The 19131-nt window shown below is 38.3% G+C and overlaps 1 protein-coding gene across 1 annotated transcript in view; it reads right to left on the reverse strand.

Annotated features, from left to right (window-relative positions):
* Nucleotides 1-31: 31 nt before the first annotated feature.
* Nucleotides 32-19131, reverse strand: part of cpne8 (copine VIII) — a 42909-nt gene continuing 23809 nt past the window's right edge. Inside the window, exons 7-20 of the mRNA XM_056740231.1 lie at nucleotides 19046-19109; nucleotides 18792-18895; nucleotides 18433-18537; nucleotides 18013-18054; nucleotides 17864-17939; nucleotides 16980-17033; nucleotides 16546-16607; nucleotides 14988-15034; nucleotides 14632-14813; nucleotides 12152-12279; nucleotides 11916-12018; nucleotides 9395-9452; nucleotides 8575-8648; nucleotides 32-5805 (exon numbers count right to left, since the gene is read on the reverse strand). Of these exons, the coding sequence (XP_056596209.1) occupies nucleotides 5593-5805; nucleotides 8575-8648; nucleotides 9395-9452; nucleotides 11916-12018; nucleotides 12152-12279; nucleotides 14632-14813; nucleotides 14988-15034; nucleotides 16546-16607; nucleotides 16980-17033; nucleotides 17864-17939; nucleotides 18013-18054; nucleotides 18433-18537; nucleotides 18792-18895; nucleotides 19046-19109 (1312 nt within the window). The 3' untranslated portion in view covers nucleotides 32-5592. The remainder of the gene's footprint in view (nucleotides 5806-8574; nucleotides 8649-9394; nucleotides 9453-11915; nucleotides 12019-12151; nucleotides 12280-14631; nucleotides 14814-14987; nucleotides 15035-16545; nucleotides 16608-16979; nucleotides 17034-17863; nucleotides 17940-18012; nucleotides 18055-18432; nucleotides 18538-18791; nucleotides 18896-19045; nucleotides 19110-19131) is intronic.

The raw sequence follows: 19131 nt of genomic DNA on the forward strand, positions 1-19131 counted from the left end.
TGTTTCATTTGAATGTTTATTTATAAAAAAGGGCATCATTTCATAAATTGTCATAACAGCCATTACAGCACGCTTCAAAGAATGCAAATCGTTGTTGATTTAACCTGGTAGGTCAATACAAATCATGTTGGTAATCATATTATAGTATAGCATAAATACTAGTTTCTGTCATGATAAAGAAATATGAAATTACATCATACTTTAAACTTTGTCGGGTCATTTTGATGTGCTTCAAAGTCAGTGATTGATCTCAAGCAACATAATAAACTTGTAAATGTTTAATTCCCTTCAATTAAAAAAGTGCTACAGGTTACTTGAGTGCATTCAATGCCAAACTACACTGATATAACAGCACCTGCATGCATGATAACAGGCCATTCACTGCACAAACATTATAATCACTTTAATCTAAACACAATGCAGACAAAAAGTACTTTAAAAAGATGTATGATGCTACAATTCAATATAGTAAATTTGAAGTAAATAATATAAGGCAAAGTGTATACTTTATAAGCAAACAAACAACAAATGCTTTTCAAAATACTGCACATGCTGCAGGCAAACATGATGCAGAGTTCAACTGTGAATTCATCATTAACAAAGGTAAACAATATCTCTGTTCATGTTATATGAATATTTCAAAACTGCTAGTTTACTTCAGCAGTTTTTACACAAAGTTGGCCAACATTTTGAGATGTAAACTTTCCATTCTGCCATACCTGTGAGATCACAGTATAAAACATTTTAAAGGGGTCATGACATGAGGGATAACATTTTCTTTGATCTTTTGACACATATCAATTATATTATTAACACATCCTGTAAGTTTTATATCTTAAAACATCCTCCTCTTCAATAACACAAGCATTTATGTAATAGTTCCCTTGAAAAAAGCAAAATGGCTGGATACAAGGTAGATTCGTTTTATATAACCTGCCTACAGCAAGATAACACATCTTTTTACCTTATGATATTATACATAATAATCTGTGCTAATTTTGGTTTTTTCAGTAAATTCAACGTTTTAAGATGGGCTTTTATTGTGCACACAATAGAGAACGATGCAATTGATAGTGATTCATTTACTGTGTTTTTCATTCATCGTAAAAACTTTGTACCAGTGCAATTGTTGAAGTGTCTGTGACATGAATTAACACATAATGTGCTTAAAAAGAAAGTTTGAAAACCTGCATGTACAAGATGCAGTTATCCACCAGCATGTCTCTCAACAACAGCTGTCAATCATAGAAGTGGGCGATTACAAACTTTTGCAGTTTCGCATGTGCGCAGGCACGTAGTGTTTCTTCACAAAGCGACACCCACTGGGCTGGCATGTGCAATACAATGTTTTACTCGTTCCTGCGGATCCAAGTAAACACAGATCGTCTTGACAGCAGTGTCGTATGTACGTGAAGCTTTTATAAAACGCAAAGGAGAAACTTTTCCATTTTCTACTCCATTGTTGTTGTGTAAACGTACTCTCTAAGGGGAAACACCAATCAGACTTTATATAGACAGGATTAAAACAAACCAAAAAGGTGAAAATGTTTTAGGCAAAAAAACCATTGTAATATTATAATTTTACCCCAGCAGACAAAATAAAACCAAATATCATGTCATAGTCCGTTTAATCACAGTTTAACAAACTTCTGAGGCGCGTCATGAGTTATATAGTGCAAGGAAACTGGCCCTAAGAATGACTACTAAGCAACATTGTTACCTGTCACCAGTTAATTCACATATGAGGTGTCACACCTGAGCTAAAATGCACAATATCTGTTACTTGTAAACAATTTAATAGCCATGCAGTCAAATAATGAGTAAATCTTCTATCTAAAAAACTAAAACTTTATTAGACTTCGTTCACCCCAAACAATAAATCTGTCATCATTTATTGACCCTTATGTTGTTAAAAGCCTGGCCATCACTAAAAAGAAAGTCATACAGGTTTGGAATGACATAAGGATGCTTAACTGATGATAGACTTTTTGGGGTGGGGGAACTTTCCCTTTTAGGTCAACATGAAACATAAATATATAATATAATATAACAATTTACAGTATTATTATAATTATATGTTATCTATATTAGCTGCATGTGTTTCATTGAAATACGTATCAGATGAAATTTAAATGTCACTAGCACAAGGTCAAGATATGAATTTTCTTCAAATATTCTACAAAAGTACTATTCTACCTGTGTAATAGTTTGTGTTTGATTTGGGCATAAATGAGGAAGACTGCAGTATTCACTCATCATATATGGAAAGACTCAAACATATCTATCCCATAAGAGGTTAAAATTTGATGCATGTTTTCTGCATGATTTATAAAGATAATTTGGTATGGATGTGAGCGAGTGTGGGTGGAAGTTGGAGGTTGACACGCTGTCATGTTAAATAAATGAAGTCTGCACACTGAGGGCTGCTAGACTGAGGGTTCAATCCAATATTTTCTTGATTAAATATCTGAACTCTTCTGATGTGTGCTCATAACACTCGTGAATCATCTTGAGTGTGGTCTGTACGTTATATTTACGTTTAAATGACAGACAGTATATGTTTGGTTCTGGACATCTGAACTATCAACAGAAAAAGGGCCTCATTCATGAAACACGAGCAGGACGAATTTTTGTGTAAATCATACGTAAATTTTCTGATTTATAAAAATGCATTGCAATGATATTCCACGAGTTCCTTTGGCCTGTCTTTTTTCCCATTTTTTAGCAGACCTCATTAATCCAGCACTTTAGAGATGACTGGATGAGTATTTTTGTAGGCTAGCCCGGAAGTAAGCACTGCGCTGGTTCCCTCGACTGAAAGCCTATGCATTTTCCCCATAGACTTTTGGAACATTGCAAAAAACAAGCTCTGTGATAACCAAAGGTTTGTCGTGAAACGTGAAAATATTTAGAAGTTTTAATAAAGCAATAGTTTGTAAAAACCACCGCTAGAGGGCACGCGATCAAAACGACAACAATGGCGTAGCTTGATGACGCTGTGAAGGAGCGTGGAATTATGGGATCTGTTGTCTTCAACTGATGGTCATCAATCAGACGGGAACAAGGAATCATGTTAGATGATGAGATAAACTTATAAAGTTTTTAAATGTTGTGTATACTTGTGTTCCATAAATAAGTGAATGCTCGATACAAGCTTGTGGCTAGCTAAACGCTATACACTTCTTCCGCATTTGTCAACGACACTGTTGTCATGCGGTTTCTACGTCAGTAAAGGCGGTAAGAAATGGCAACGTGGATATGAATGCACAGCTCTGTGTCACTGTATAGAATGGCTATTTTCTCACAATTTACAAGTAGTTGGAAACATAGAAATATTGTAACTACTCAGCTGAACAAAATATATAACACTAGCCTAGAGGTTTTGGGATATTTTAGAGTGCAAAATTGTTACAAACTGCACCTTTACCCACAGACCTATTTTCAGGCGATTTACCAAAAACCCATTCAAAAATGTCCGGGTTTTGCATACAAAAATATGTAATCTCTGAGCCTCCATATGTCCCTTTTAACAAAGCTGTCCAATCACATTGTAGGAGATGCGGAACGACCAGTACATTGACCAACCATCCCACGTGTACAACACAACAATGGAGAAGTTAACATTGCTCCTTATTGCATTTAATATTAATTAATAATCTTCAAAATAAGATACTCCTAACATGTTACTGCTGTGGATATTCCTAACAATCATCGCAACAAATGTCGCTGAAAAGCGTGCAGTGCATCCAAAGCGCTCTCAAGGGCCGCCAGGTGGTTATTTTCAGAAGAGCACCAGGCATTATTTCAGCTGGCTAAAAGTTGCACAGCATTACTAGATACGTAATTTGTTTAGCTGTAATTCATAGTTGGGGATTATGCTTATTATGAATGAGCATGCATGCATGCCTTATTTACAAATGATTGGTATTCATTTACATACACGATGTTTTACATCGTTTGCCAAGTATTTGTGAATCCGGTGGACAGTCTTCGTGAAGTCGCATATCACAAAATTTTTTACGAATGTTTCATGAATGAGACCCAATGAGTTGTATACTAAAAAATAAATTTAGTTATTATATATATTTTAGTTTGGTCTCACACAAGATATCCTTTGATGCCATTTAATTAGGTCATTCTACAAATAATGGTTAAAATAATCTAAAAAATCCAATACTTTTCTTAAATTGTAAGAATTATATAAGTATTTTATTATATCAATTAGTGTTAAATTAAATAATGAGTAATTTTTGTATTTTCATGTTTTGTACTGCAGTTGTACCATCATCATAAAATATTGTCGGAAATCATTTTGACCTATTTCAACTTTTTGAAACAATAAAAGGCATTATGAGTGACATGCATATTTTCATGCGAGCGAATTATAAAATCGAGATTATTGAAAATATTATAGATCATTCATACTCTTACACATTGATTACAAAAATATTAACAAACATTCCTTTGTTCAAATAGATTATTTAGCATATTAACCATCTATATTGTGAAATATATGATATTCTATCGAAATTGTTAACATGCAGTTTGATGTCTTGTCACCTATTTGTGAGTAACAACTTTTGTCGTCACGTTTGTAGAATGACCCAATTAACAAGTCTTCTTTAAAACACATATGTGGCTCCGAAGTGCATTCAAGATAAACAATGACAAACACAAATAAATCATGTGGTCCCCAGCATGTTTACATCATGTGCTGTGTCTGTGCTTGTATTTCTGTGCTCAGATACGGATATTGAGAGCAGCTACAGTTCTGTGTTTAAAGGAATAACTGACACAAAAATAACAATTTGGTCATATTTACTCCCCCTTACATCATTTCAAACCCATTTTATCTGTAGAAAAACAAAATAAGTTCCCTAACAAAATCCTAATATGAGAAATCCTAAATACTTAAATCACATGGGTTGTCACAGACGTTGAGGTGAGAAAATGACGGCCAAATGTTTATTTTGTGTAAATTATTCGTTGTAATGGAGAGTAAGGCTTTTTCTGTCGAGTCTCTGTGTTGTGCTTGTAATGTGAAAGCTGAGCACAAATTCTTTACAATTTGAGGCGGTCGAGCAACCAAGAATACTTGAAAAGTAACATGAAGTGAACACTTTACAACAAAATGTAAACCAAGGCCAACGCATTCCTCTCCCACTTTCGCACCCACAATGTATTCATGCGTTTCGTAGAATCTCACACTATTTACATCATGTAAGAAAATGAGCGATAATTCCAGTGTTAAGCAGCTCAGCGCTTAGGTAGCTTAAGTTCTCATGAGATACAAAAACATCCATCCATGTAAAAAATGGTACGATTGTAAACATTTGCTTGAAGGTTGCCCGACAAAACAACATCATGTATGTGAGACACTGTGAAGTCGTGTTTGACTGAAGAGGCCACTCGATAGATTAACACAGTCCGAAACACCTTCTGAAAGCTCAGCACGGCTGAAGAAAGATGGTACCTGGTGAAGACTTCTCAAAGGATACCGGAGAGACAACCTGTGGGATTCTCTCGGAAAACCATGTGTGATCCTGAGAGCGACAGTTACCCGAATGGAGGACGCATTGTTTGTGCGGTCGCTCAGATCTGCGTCTGGAGCGAGTGGACAGAGGGAACGAGTGTCGATGGAGGTTTTGAGGAGATGCAGTTGGGCGCTGCCTGCGGTTTGATGCCTCTGCTCCTCACGTACTGCAGGAACTGATCTGGGATTTCTGCCAGGACGTCCTTCGCCAGGCGGGCCATGCTTAGAATGTGATTACCCCTGCGATCGATATAGTCTCGGAAAGGTACAAACTATAAAAAAAAGAGTAAGAAGGAATGTTAGAATAATTCTTTCTATGTGTATAGAGCAGGGGTTCGCAAACTGTGGTATGTGTACAACTAGTGATACTCGAAAAGACCCCTGGTGGTACATGACATGACATAAAGATTTTAAACTCTATTAAGTGTTTCAAATACAATTTTTAAAACATCATCGATAAATAATGAATACATCTCATATAGCCAATATATAATGTGTAAGAACATTAGTCTTATAACATTTTTGATTGCATATTAACTTTAATGCTGTTAAGCGCTAATTCAACATACAACTGCATCTCCTCAAAATTAAATCAATCAAGCGTGCGTTGTGATATAGTTTTGATGAGCCACTTTGACAAGGGCAACTCATTTTATTAAAGGTGGCACTTGTTCCGAAAAGTTTGCTCTGAATTTCAACTACTGCTGGATTCTGAACGAGGTGGTGCAGCGGACTGTCCCTTCCTTCAGCGACTTCCCCTGGCCGTCTCAGCAGTTCCAGAAGTGTTTGAGTTTCTCTAAAAGAGCAAATTTCTACAGCGCGACATGTCCCGCTGTTCTCGTGGGTGAAACACACTCATCGAGGAAGGGGGACGGACACGATGTCTTCCTCAACTGCTTTGGTGTCCGGCATGCTGATGCAGCCTTCGTGGATACGCACTGCGGGCGGGTCGAGTCCAGGAAGAAGCGGATGTCGAAATGTCAGCCATGCTTTCCCGGGCCACCATGAGCATTGGGATGCAGTGAACCTCACCGCCCCTTCCCCAACACTCGCGGCTGTATACGTGGTACCTCGGGTCTGATCGCGGCTCCAAGCCGCTCCTGGCCCCGGTGCCATATTTCCCGGAAGTGCATGAGGAACTGAGTAAGACATGGAACGCCCCCTTCTCAGTGCATGCACGTCAAACTAGTTCTGTCGCTCTTACTGTACTTCCCTCAAAGGTGGAGTGTGCCGTCATGGTGCATCTTTGCCCGCAGACGTGGTAACCTTGAGAGGTCGATCTAGACTCCCTTCCAAGGCGTGAAAGTTTTCGTCATCCCTGGTGTCGAGGACGTACACTGCTGGAACTCCACACCACCTCCGACCTCTCCCTACGGGCAACCAGAGTGATCGCGCGGGCCCTGTGTCGGACAATGTCCACACTTGTGGTCCAGGAGAGACACCTCTGGCTAAACCTCTCGACACACCAATCTTGCAATGTGGGCTGTTCGGTGATACTGTTAAGGACTTCTCCCAGAATTTCTCTACAGTAACGAAACAGACGGAGGCTATAACGCATATCCTCCCCTGCCTAGACTCGGCCGCCTCCCGGCCGTAGAGATCCCGTGCGACGTCTGCTCCCCAGCAGCCCTGGTCCTCTTCAACACCGGCTTCGGCGCCCCCCAGCCAGGCGGCACCCCGGAAGAAGACGTCGAGGAGGAGACCACCACCCGTCAGCAGCCGCAGCAGAAGCGGCCCTGGCGGGAAGACTTCAGGGAGATCAAGAACACCATCGGGCCCATTCCCAGCCATCCCATCGCTGGTCAGTTGATCCTGGACGGGCCCTGCTCCGTCCCAACATCTGCCGGGCCCCTTCGAGGGCCTAGCCCTCACATTCTCACAAAAGGAGTTTCCTCTCTGTGTGACACATGCCTGGCTTATGCTTCCCAAACCGCCACGTTGGCTACGGAATACAATCCGTCTCGGCTACACGAGGCAAGGATGCTCCCGTGGTTCGGGCCGATCAAGTTAGCAATCAAGATCTTCAGCAGGTTCAGCAGAGCGGAATTGTTTCGAGAAAAGTGTGCCTTATGCATCAGACGTTCTAGACACTCTAAACAGTATTCTACAAACTGTGCTTGTATACATCACATATTGTCACACTTACATAATTTTTGAACATAAATACACAGCTTGCAACTGCCTCTGTGACTGCAAGTCCACGACTTCCGAATCACACAATCCCGTAGGAAAGGTAATGCATGATGTAGATTTCAAAAGATGTATACATCCTGGACATGTACACGAACTGACCCCTTTAAACAATAATCTTGCATAAAGACATATACCATCTCATTCAACATCCAAGAACTTTTGAAGGCTCTCCGTTCTCCACACTCGGACACACTGGATCGGAACTTCTACTTACGTGGAACATTTCCAACGTGAAATGTGAAGTATTGGACGCGCTACATAAGAGGCACTCCGAGGCAGAGCAAGTCATATATTTCTGTTTAAAAAGTATATCATTTTTTTGTTTTCTTGGAAAATGACCAAACATTTGACAGACAACAACCTTATTCATCAGCTTGTGTCATGTAGAGCCTTTTGAAGCTGCGATGAAATGGAAATTTGGACCTTAACCAACAGCTCCCTGTTTAAGTCTATTACATGAAGAACCCTGGAAAGCTTTCCTGATAAGCCTTAATTTATTTAAAAAAAAAGACATGAAATTTCATGAAATTTCTATTTTATAGTGAACTACTCCTTTAATGATTCTATCACATATGACATGAGTAATGTTTAAGTGTGATGATTTAGAAATAGTATGATTGGTCCATATACATTTTATTTAGTACTGCAACATTGCCTATAGTCGTTACTGTATTTAATGTTTTTACTGTTAAATTTACACACGCCGAAGGATGAGACAGAACTATCTTCTTTGGTAATCTATAATGTATCACAGATGCGGTATAAAGACGTTAAGTTGAAAGGAACCTAATATTACTGTAATATTTCATTTCCACAGATAGGACACATAAGGGAAAAGGATATCACACCTGTACAATGTCTCTCTCTGCAAAGCGTCCCCTGGATGATATCCTGACTTCATCTCCGTCCAGTTCAATCATCTCTGTGATATGGAAGAAAATGACACCGTAAAACCATCATTTAGAGCTGAAACTGTTGCTGGATTTCACATGAAGTCTAATACATCCTTTAATGTAGCTGATATGAAAAGAGTTCAGAGAGCAAATACAGACTGGTTTGAGATAACTAAACCTGCATATAGATTAGGCTTAATCTGGGTTTTAGCATATCATGTGCAATGAACATTTATATTGTTCACTGTCTAAATATTCATCTTTTGATTGGATTGAATATTTCTGATGGACTTTCTTACGCTACCTTTCACAAAACACAACCAGATCTGGAGAGTAATGAGGGAATGAAAGGATGATTCATGAGGAAAAAAGGACAAAATGACACATGGGACCATGCGTTACAAGATTCAGAGCAAGAGTCCAGCTCCTTAGGAAAATCCATATTAAAAATAAATAATATACTTCTATAAATATCACAAATTTAAGAATGAACTAAATAATACACAAAAAAGAAAACAGAAAAAAGTAAACACTCTTCAATGAAAGGAAAGGTACAAGATTTATTAAGGAATTGATAAACGGAAGGAAATTTCAAAGCTCTTTGAACACATGAGATGCTAATGACGCTCCAGAAATCATCCGATTGGTCTCATGGGTAAATGGATAAAACATGATTTTTCTTTTGATCTGGGTCTGCTGGGATTCTGGACTGTTATGATATCCCATCCCCCAAACACCACACAGAAACCCATCTCACATCTCTCATCTTACGTACCATCAAACTCTGCCGGCCCGACTCCAACGATTATAATTGACATGGGAAGACTAGAGGCCTTTAACAGAAAGAAACAATTCACTCATTAAAACAAACCCACAAGAACACAATTCTCGTATTAATCGACACATGACAAAAATTGTGCTTTTTCCCTTCTGACCTCAGTGTTCTTCACCTTCTCAGTTGCAAACATCCAAATAAAAAATGTTCACCGCTGACATCATAATCTGCTGATTAATATGGAGCTGGTTATTAAGGAAAGAATAATTACATTTAACCCTCCATGATTTCATTTAAATAAAATGGAACATTTGTAAAAAATTGATCCTTAGCAAGTAAATATTTTTTCAACCATTCAACCCTGTTACAAAAGTTATTGTACGCTGTAAAAACAGGAATTTTTCTGTTATATTTTTTTTGGGTGTGAAATATCATAAAAACATGTCCTTTTACTTCATAAAAATGTATTTTGTTTTATTTTTTCTGGCACCCAAGCAGATGTTTTTTCAGTGTATGAAAACTTAAATTGTTACCATGGAGCACAAAACCAGCACGGAAATATTGTTAGGTCAAAGTTATAGATTTTTCTTTTATGCCAAAAAACATCAGGATAAAAAGTAAAGATCATTTTCCATGAGGGTAATTGGTAAATGTCCAAGTATATCAAAACTTCATTTTTGTGAGTGGATGTAGTAAATTTGTGAACAAAAATGGCCAAAAACATTCGTATAAACTTTGCTGCCCGTTCTTTGGGAATTACCCACTTCAGTTTGGTATCTATGTAAAGCTTTCGGTTTCATCTACTCTCCGCAACATCATTACAGTGGTAAACCAAAAGAGAGCATCAAAACAGACCTTTTCTTAGCACCGGCTTGCTATAGCATCTCGGTTGGACCACTTTAAAGGCCATTTTCTCAATATTACAATTTTTTGCACCCTCAGATTCCAGAGTTTTAAATACTTGTATTGTCCTATTCTAACAAACCAGAGCGTATTTCTTCAGCTTTCAGATTTGTACTCTTATGACCCTTCTCACCCAGCATGATTGTATTTAAACAAATGTAACTATAATTGATAATAAGTAAATTATTTTATTAAATTTAATCAATTTTTCAACTACTCAACCCTAAGTAACTCTGCTGTGAAAAACAGGCATTTTACTGTTTTATTTTTAAAATACGGTAGAAGAACTACAGAAATAGATAACAAGAAAAACATGTCATTTAACTTTAATATTACTATTTTTATGAGTATTTTTTCCAGTCTATGAGACATCTTAAAAATCTTAAATTAGCCAATAATTACAAACAAATGCAATTGGTTTGAAAATTAACTAGCCCCTGTTGAACAATAGTTTATTTAAAATAAAGGCCTATTTACACCAAGGACGATAATTATAAGATAAAGTTTTAATCGTACTAAATTCAAGAGTCGACATCATGACTTTAACAACAATAATACAGAGGATTTACATAACTGGAATAGTTATAACTCTAGTATGTTTTTTCCAGCTGATAAACAATTAAACATTGACAGCCAACCAAAATCCATTCAAATCTAAAGCTGTCGTACATTAAAATGTAAAGGTGTAGCGTGTGAGCTTAGAAGAAACACAATATAATTGTTTGCCGGTGTAGAGTGGACACTAGTTATCAAGTGAAGGGGCCTTCAATGAACTGCAACTCTGTATCTTGGTATTTTTTCAAATGCATTTTTTTGACATTTCATTTTTATTATTGTAAGAGGATGTTGTGTAATAATATTTTGATATCAATGGTTTATAAAACTAGAAACCCTCCAAATAAATACAAAACTTGAATATTGACTGGCTCATTTTAGGGTTGTGCTAACTGATACTGTATGACAACTGAATTGTCCAAATATCGTGAGTCATACGCCATGATTCAACGATTCTTCTTTAAGAGGAAAACTTTTTCTGACCACATCTACATCAGTTTCTAAGGGCTAAATTTCTCTCTTTCCCCTTCAGGAAAAAGTGCCACGAGGTGGCTGCCATTGTGCTGTAATTATGAAGTATGAAATATGATGCAGATTCATAAGGTTCAGGTAACACGCCTCGCTCGAGGGTGAAACAGCACTCGCTCTGACATCTGCACATTATAAACGACTCCTGTCAGGCGTTCAAGAAACTCTGCCCATCACAGCTTGCACAACCTAGTTTACTAAATCTCATTTCAGTGTCTGGCTTGACGTGTTTTCCAGCGAATGACAAATAGATTCAATTCAGGCCTTTTTTCTTCTAATTCTAGATTATTCATACTGTAATGGCATACCCCGACTAGTTTTGCGAGTGGGAGAGAGACCATTTTTCTCTTCCGTGGAGTGCGCTGGCCTAATTTTTCATACAATAATCATCTCTTCTAGTGTTAAAAACAATAACCGGTTAGGCCGGTTGTTTACAAAGTAATCAAGCTGGATTTGTTTCATGAATGACTATAAACGTCACCACTTTGGCTCTACGTATATTTGAGCGAAGTTTGCTCTGTATTACAGTACTTACGTTCACAATAGACTCTTTAGTCTGAGCCATGTCAGAGATGACCCCGTCAGAGATGATGAGAAGAATGAAGTATTCTGATCCGTCTTTCACCAATGAGGCATATCTGCACAAGAAGCAAACTGCATATGACTGTGTATCCCAAAAGCAACACTGAAAGTGTGATGCCTGGGATTGAATCCATGGTGTTGCAAGTGCTCGGTTGTGTATACTGAGAATGTTCAAATAAAGCGTCTTACCGTGCCACGTGATTAATGACAGGTGAGAAGTATGTCGGTCCGTACAGGCGAACAGACTTCAGACTCTGATAATACGCATCAAGAACTCCATCAATACCGCTGCAGTATGGATTATCGCGATTCCCGTTCTGCATGGAAACATTGTAAATAAATATATGCATGCAAACTATATCGGCAAAAGTATGTGGACACGCAAAGACGACATCTGCTTATATGTGCTTATTTAGCATCCTTCATTTCGTTTACTGTGAGCAGTCTGTCTTTGTGATTAATGTGTCAACAGCAACAACAGTAAATAAATAAATATGACAAGGACATTGCCATCAAAATTTGGGATAAGCACACATGCTCATATACCAGAAGGGTCCTGCGGTCTGTACGAGGCATTTTAAACAGCTATTCACTCAACTTTAATGCGCTACCGAGTACATATGGAGTCTTTGGCATTCAGCCCTGAGGTGTGTGTGTGTGTGGGCAGCTGAAGCCTCCGGCAATGCATCTGTTTCAACCAATAATAAAGGATCTGTGTCCTACTGTAAATGGGATTATGGGATGGATTTTAGGTGGCAGCTTTGTGGGTGCTGAATAGAACAAAATAATAAAAAAAAGAGTCCTCTGAAACGCAAGACAGTTGTGGGTAATATCCATCTACTACTTTCTGCCAATCTTTATTGTTCGTGAAATTTCACATCTATCAATTAGGCACACTTCCAAAGGTGTACACATTTTTAAATATCCAAAAAAATGGATTGCACAGTCTTGTTTACACATGCCACACAATGCCCAATACATTGCTATTTCTTTAATGACATGGAGAAAAAATCTATTCGAATTGTGATTCATGGCTACGATATAAACAAAAGGCTTTTGGCCTTGAAATTGAATTGCTGCTGCTGTCTGTGTCATTTATATGCATGCACTGTCTATATTTTAGCCCTCTGTTCAATAAAGGAATGCAAATTTGAGAAACGTCGCACACACACCCGAATCATCTGTGCTGAACACAATTTGCTCAGCACGAGAGCCCATTCTCCAGGGCAGTTTTGAGTGCTAGCTAGTAGAGAATGCAGTAGACTACTGCGATCTTGGATACTTAACTGAGACCCTACAGCATCGATCCAGCGCTGCGATCCAAGCACCTGAATCAGATGGTTTGTAAATGTAATGTAGCATTTTGCACTTAAAACACTATGCTACAGTTTAAAGTCCCAGTGAAAAAAATTACAATTAGTATTTTTCATGACATCTAGCAGCGTTTATTGTAAATATGTAGCGTACCAATGTGAGTCATTCTCTTTAAGAAAAAATGTGTGCCCTCATAGTCTTCTATTAAAATCTGAAAATGCACTTCGGCCCTATAGAGACTATCCATCTTAAATGACTTAAGATACATGGCCTGGGCAGAGCATCTGTTAACTCCTCCCCGTCAGCCTGCTCCCAGTTCCATTTCAGAACCCAACGACTGTTTGTAAACATCAAATCGCAGTGAAAAAAGCCACGGCCACTACTTTTTTCTTAATCAAAATCAACTCTATAAGAAAAACCTAATGCTGCGGCACACCACCCGCAAATCTGCCGCTGAGTGTAATCCATCTCTCGCTATGAGGTCGTTCCTAGCTTTTGTTGCTCTAGTTACAGTTACAAACAAATGTTCCAAATATGGTAAGAGGCGTTAGATTTCCGTCACACGCTTGCAGTATTCGACCAATCACTACGCACTGGTTAATTGGCCAATCATAGCACACTTCGCTTTTCAGATCGATGAGCTTTGTTAAAAATCTGGGCGTTTCAGAGAGGAGGGGCAAAGAGGAGATACAAACATGCACGGTATGTGGAATATACAGCGCTTTTTAACTTTAAATCGTGTGTATAAATTACATGATAATATTTGTTTTAGCCTTGTCAAATGACTCCTTTAATATCTGCGCAGCTCGCGCATGTATAGAGAAGAGGTGCTTGACTTTATAACTGAGTGGTACAACCTGATGTCATCGTCCATCGAGATGTTATCGTCCGATGCCAAGTTGGTTGGCATAGGGGAGGAGCTTAAGTATAGCTTTTTTCCTAACAATCGTATGTTTTTGTACAATTCACATTGTGCGAATTCATGCGAAATTGCCCCCTTATAAAATAGTTACGAATTCCTGTGATATAAGAAAATACCCAACAAATGGAGAAGGGTTTGCCATCTCTGTTTGAAACATAAAATTGCAAGTTACTTGCATAGGTGACATTACCTGTGAAATCACACCAGCTTGACTTATAAATCATTATTATAAAGCATACATTTGTAAATCAGGGTGTTTTATTTACTTCTGGAAATCTTATTTTCTTCATTTCTAACCCAAAATGATGGATTGCAGCTTTCTATTATGAAACTTTCTAAGGATAGAACTAATTGTGCATGTAAACACTCAAGATACAAGCATAGTGCCATGTTAAAACAAACTGTTTCAATATAAACTACACACAATCCTCACCAGGGGGAATTCGTGAGACACTCGACCGTCTGGAGGCAGTTTTGCACCAAACCCCAGTGCAGGGAACATCTTATCACTGTCATAGTCCTGAATAATCTCCCCCACAGCTCTCAGGGCCAGCGCGTATGCATTCAGATGATACGGGCTCATGTAATGCAGAGAGGTTGGCTGAGATGGGTTACCTGTCATAAATAAGCCACAATATTATTAGTTGTGTTTAGATTAACACAGCAGAACGTACCTCCTTAATATAACATCATTACTCGCAATAAAAATGTTATTAACATATAAATACACTGTGAATTTATATACACTCCCGTTAGATTTATAACATCTTTCGGTCAAGACAAACTCACCGTTTGATGCCGTAAAATCAATTGCCACCGTAAAATTGATTTGAGTGCTGAAAGTGAAGAGAGCGAAAACAGTAACGTGAGCACATATGTGACTCCTTTTATGAGAATAAAATCTGATGCATAATAAAGCTCTCCTGAGAAATCTCCAGCGAGCTGACTTTGTAAAAGTGTCTCTCAGCTCAATTTAAACTGTGGGCAGAAATGAAGGGAGTTATTCCCCGAGAGCGTTCCTGCGTTTATTCGATATTCTCTCTGCAGTTTTCTGCTTTTGCTGTCTCTTCCACAGAACACACATTTACAGAGCATCGCTACAACGTTCCGCAGTTGTCTCTATGCAGAACCTTCCAATTACTCCTTCGATATTTCCAGTGTTTGCTCAACTGTTTGAAGACCAGGTCATGTGCCTGGGGTCTCTGCATCGCTCAGAATAGAGATGCTATTTATAGCTCAGTTTATTACTGCATCAAAATGCAGCGAAGCTCCCTGTAAACGTGTGTGTGTATGTGTATGTGTTGAGAGATGAGGCGGGGGAAAAGAGAAGAAATTATTAATGCTTGGTAAGGCACAATGATGCAAAAACATGATAGATGGGACTGCTGCATTCAAAAGAGCATACTGTAATATTAACAGTCACTCGGGATTCCTACAGCAATAAAAGACGTGCTGCCGGAATGTGCAACAATAATAGACGGTATCCAACAATGCATTGTGATCGACTTTGACTGCTCTCATTCTTTTTTTTATGAAATATTTCAAATTTAATAATAGAATTTTCTATTTAACCACCCTAATGTTTTTCAAACCTGTACAAAGCCACTTTCTTCTGTGGAACACAAAGCAAGATATTTTGAGAAATTACTAAGTGGTTTTGATTCCATACAGTGGAAGTCATGAGGGTCAGTGTTTTCGTTACCAACATTCTTCAAAATATCTTCTTTTGTGTTTGAAATGACACAAGACGAGCAAACGATGAAAGATGTTTTTGGACCAACACTGTAAAAAAGCAGTAAAAAACTAAATATGTAAAATTACACTTTTTTCATGTTATTTCAAATGTAACGTTGAATTTGCAATTTTTTACTGCATTTAAAAATTCTAGATTTCTGTAAACTGCAAAATCCTGCAACATTACTGTTTTTTTTCAGTGAACTAATAAAAAATGTTCTCTGTATGTGAGAATGGGAATTAAACCTACAACTTTTGTGCCACTAGTGCAATGATCGATTGCGCAATAGATACATTATTTTTCAGATTAAAACTTTTTGACAGTGCTACATTTTTCATTTGTGCTTCGACCAACACTGTCAGAAAATGTAAAAAAAACTGCAATTTTCAGCCAACTACGGCGACATAAATAAACTGTAAAATAACGTTTCTTGCTAAGTATTCTTTTTTTCATGTTATTTCACAAACTACTATGAATACGCAGTTTAATTTCTAAATTCTGAAATTTCTATAAACTGTAAAATTGTGACTTAAAATCGCACTTCAAATATAGCTAACTTTCGAATCGACTCTCATTAGTGTTGTGAAAATGCACACAAAGGCCAATCCTCACCCTCCTTTGATGTAGTCCAGGAACGTGACCTCAACATCAATGAAGCAGGACAGCAGGGTGACCTGTTGAGATGAAAGCTTGGTAACACTTCCTATGTACAGTCCTAAACGGCACCATCACACTTTCAATAAGCAATGCATACTTAAATCATAAATGTCATATCAATATTCATGACTCTGGTGATGACAACTCACTAGAGTCACAGTATCGGTGCAGACTAGCGATGGGCTACATCAGCATTTATGAATATTTATATGCACAGCTTATGAGGCCATTGTGCATTGCTTATGAAGATATAATGTAGGACCTTCAATAAGAAGTCTTACCAATATGGATGTTTGTTTGTTAGAACGCACAATGCGTGGATGGCTTTCGTCTGTTCTTTGAACTTGCTTTCTGAATTGAACTCTCAATGTAATTATAAATGCACTCACGGTTCCTGAGTTGAGATATTTTTTCTTCTTTTTCTTCTTCTTGGGGTTCAGCACCTGCAGAAATGCAGCCGGGTGTAATACGCTGGGTTAGCAAAATATGTTTGGCAGGTTTTAACAGAGCTCTAAAGTAATGCTGCTCTAAAGTATTTTGATCTCTGAGGATGGAGCGATGCGTACTTCTGTAGAATTCAAATTCACAGTAAATTACCCAACACATCATCCCAAAGAGCAATCCAACATTTAGTAAAGTCACAGTTTCCATGGCTGAAAAAAACTCCATCCATGCACTTCCATTAGCTTACGCAAGAGGAACTAGTAAATTGACCAAACACTGACAGCTGTTATGTGAAGGACTACCTGTTTGTCCAACCAGTGGAAGACAGCAAAAAGCTTTCAATTGTGGCATAAGAACACATTTTTCCTGAGACAGATGTCTGGCAAGATTGTGTGAATTCAGTAGCGTAAAACTGAGCTGTGGGAAGGGGATAATGGATGTCATCTTGTGCTGAAGGACAAAATCATCCCAGGCTTTAGGTGGGGTGAACATCTGAAGACGTTTGGCAGACGTGGCGGGATCGGGCTCTTGATAGGTGTTCTTATTTCTTACAGAATAGGTTAATACTCCAGCGATGTGGAGCTCATAAAGAAGACGAAAAAACTGATGAGATTTCACTGGGAGGGTGAACAAAATGTCCTTTTCAGGGCAAAAAAGGGCAATTGTTCTTGCATTGTTGTAGCAGTTCCAAACTGTAGCACTTGAGAGGGCAATAGCATTAAACCCTAAGTGTTCTCTTGCAGGTAGCGTCTCTGATATTTCAGGCACAGGGTTATGTGTTTTAGCATGTGCATCTGAAAAATACATGAGGAAAATGAAAGCGGCTCACCTCCCACACAGTGAAGTGAGAGTGGCCCTTAGACAGTTCCCTGTAGCTGGTGGAGAACTCCCCGATGTAGTCATGACTGAAAACATACGCACACTGAGTTGTATGTTAACTTCATTAGTCTGATTTACAGAACAGGTTTTCTTTCTTACCCGCCATCTCTGTCCCAGTCATACACCTCGATTTTTATTGCTCTGTGAAGAAGTAAAACAACATTTGTTCAATTAAAGTGTTCAGGCCTTTAGAAAAACAACAGGGTTGATGGTAACAGGGTTGACAGCTTTGAAGTTCAGTTACACATCGCTAGCCTTGTGCTCAAGGACGTGAATTATAAACAGAACATTTCAGCTCAGTATTGTTTACTCTGCAAACTCATGGTAACAGGGTTGACAATATAAATATCTGAAGGCAAACAGCCATATGGATGAAGAAAGTCACTGTTTGCACTCTCATTTAAGGGGGACATAAAAGGTACTTGTTTGTAGAATGATTCATTTTGTTTTTCACACTCATTGTCAAGTCGAGATGCTGTAGCAAGAGTCTGATGCTCCCAAACCTTGTATTTGACCCACCTGTCATAATCCCCACTACACAGCGCTCTGACGGGGATCTTGAAGGCCTGCCACACAGGGTCCAGCGTGTTCTTGACCACCTCTGTTTTATGGCAGATGGTAAATCTGACAAACAGGATCCAACAAAACACATGGAGAGTAGAAACGAAAGAGGAGATGTAAGATGTTGGTAAGGAGGGATCATGAAAGAAAGTCACTTTGGCAAAAATCATCTGCTAGGCGTTCACATTCATCAGTTATAAAGAGAAAAACTAAAATGAGCTTTAATGAAATACTAAAGTACTATATAAGGTCTCATTGTTCATTCCAGTCTCCATTTGAACTGTGTCAACTGAATCAAAAGAAATAGTCCAACTTACGTCCCATCTTCATTGGTACGGTAAAAGGCCAGGAAAGGGTCTGACTTCCCGAAGAAATCTTTCTTGTCCAGTTTGTTGCCACAAAACTGCATTAAAACTGACTCCTGATGAGCAAAATACATACAGGTGAAATTAATATCAGCGTTGTGTCCTCTAGACACACCATCTGCATTGACCATATGGTGCAACTTTCCATAAAAAAAGAAGAGAAGTTAAGAGAAAAGATGAAAAGATGTTCAAGTAAGATGATGTACCCTGCAATTTCCAAGTTCCTCTGCTTTCACAATAATGGCCCCGCAGTTCTTGCCAGGAATACCTCTGAAGATAGAAGACAGAGGAA

Source organism: Triplophysa dalaica, chromosome 24 (genome assembly GCF_015846415.1).
Source record: "Triplophysa dalaica isolate WHDGS20190420 chromosome 24, ASM1584641v1, whole genome shotgun sequence".
Classification (NCBI taxonomy): Eukaryota; Metazoa; Chordata; class Actinopteri; order Cypriniformes; family Nemacheilidae; genus Triplophysa; species Triplophysa dalaica.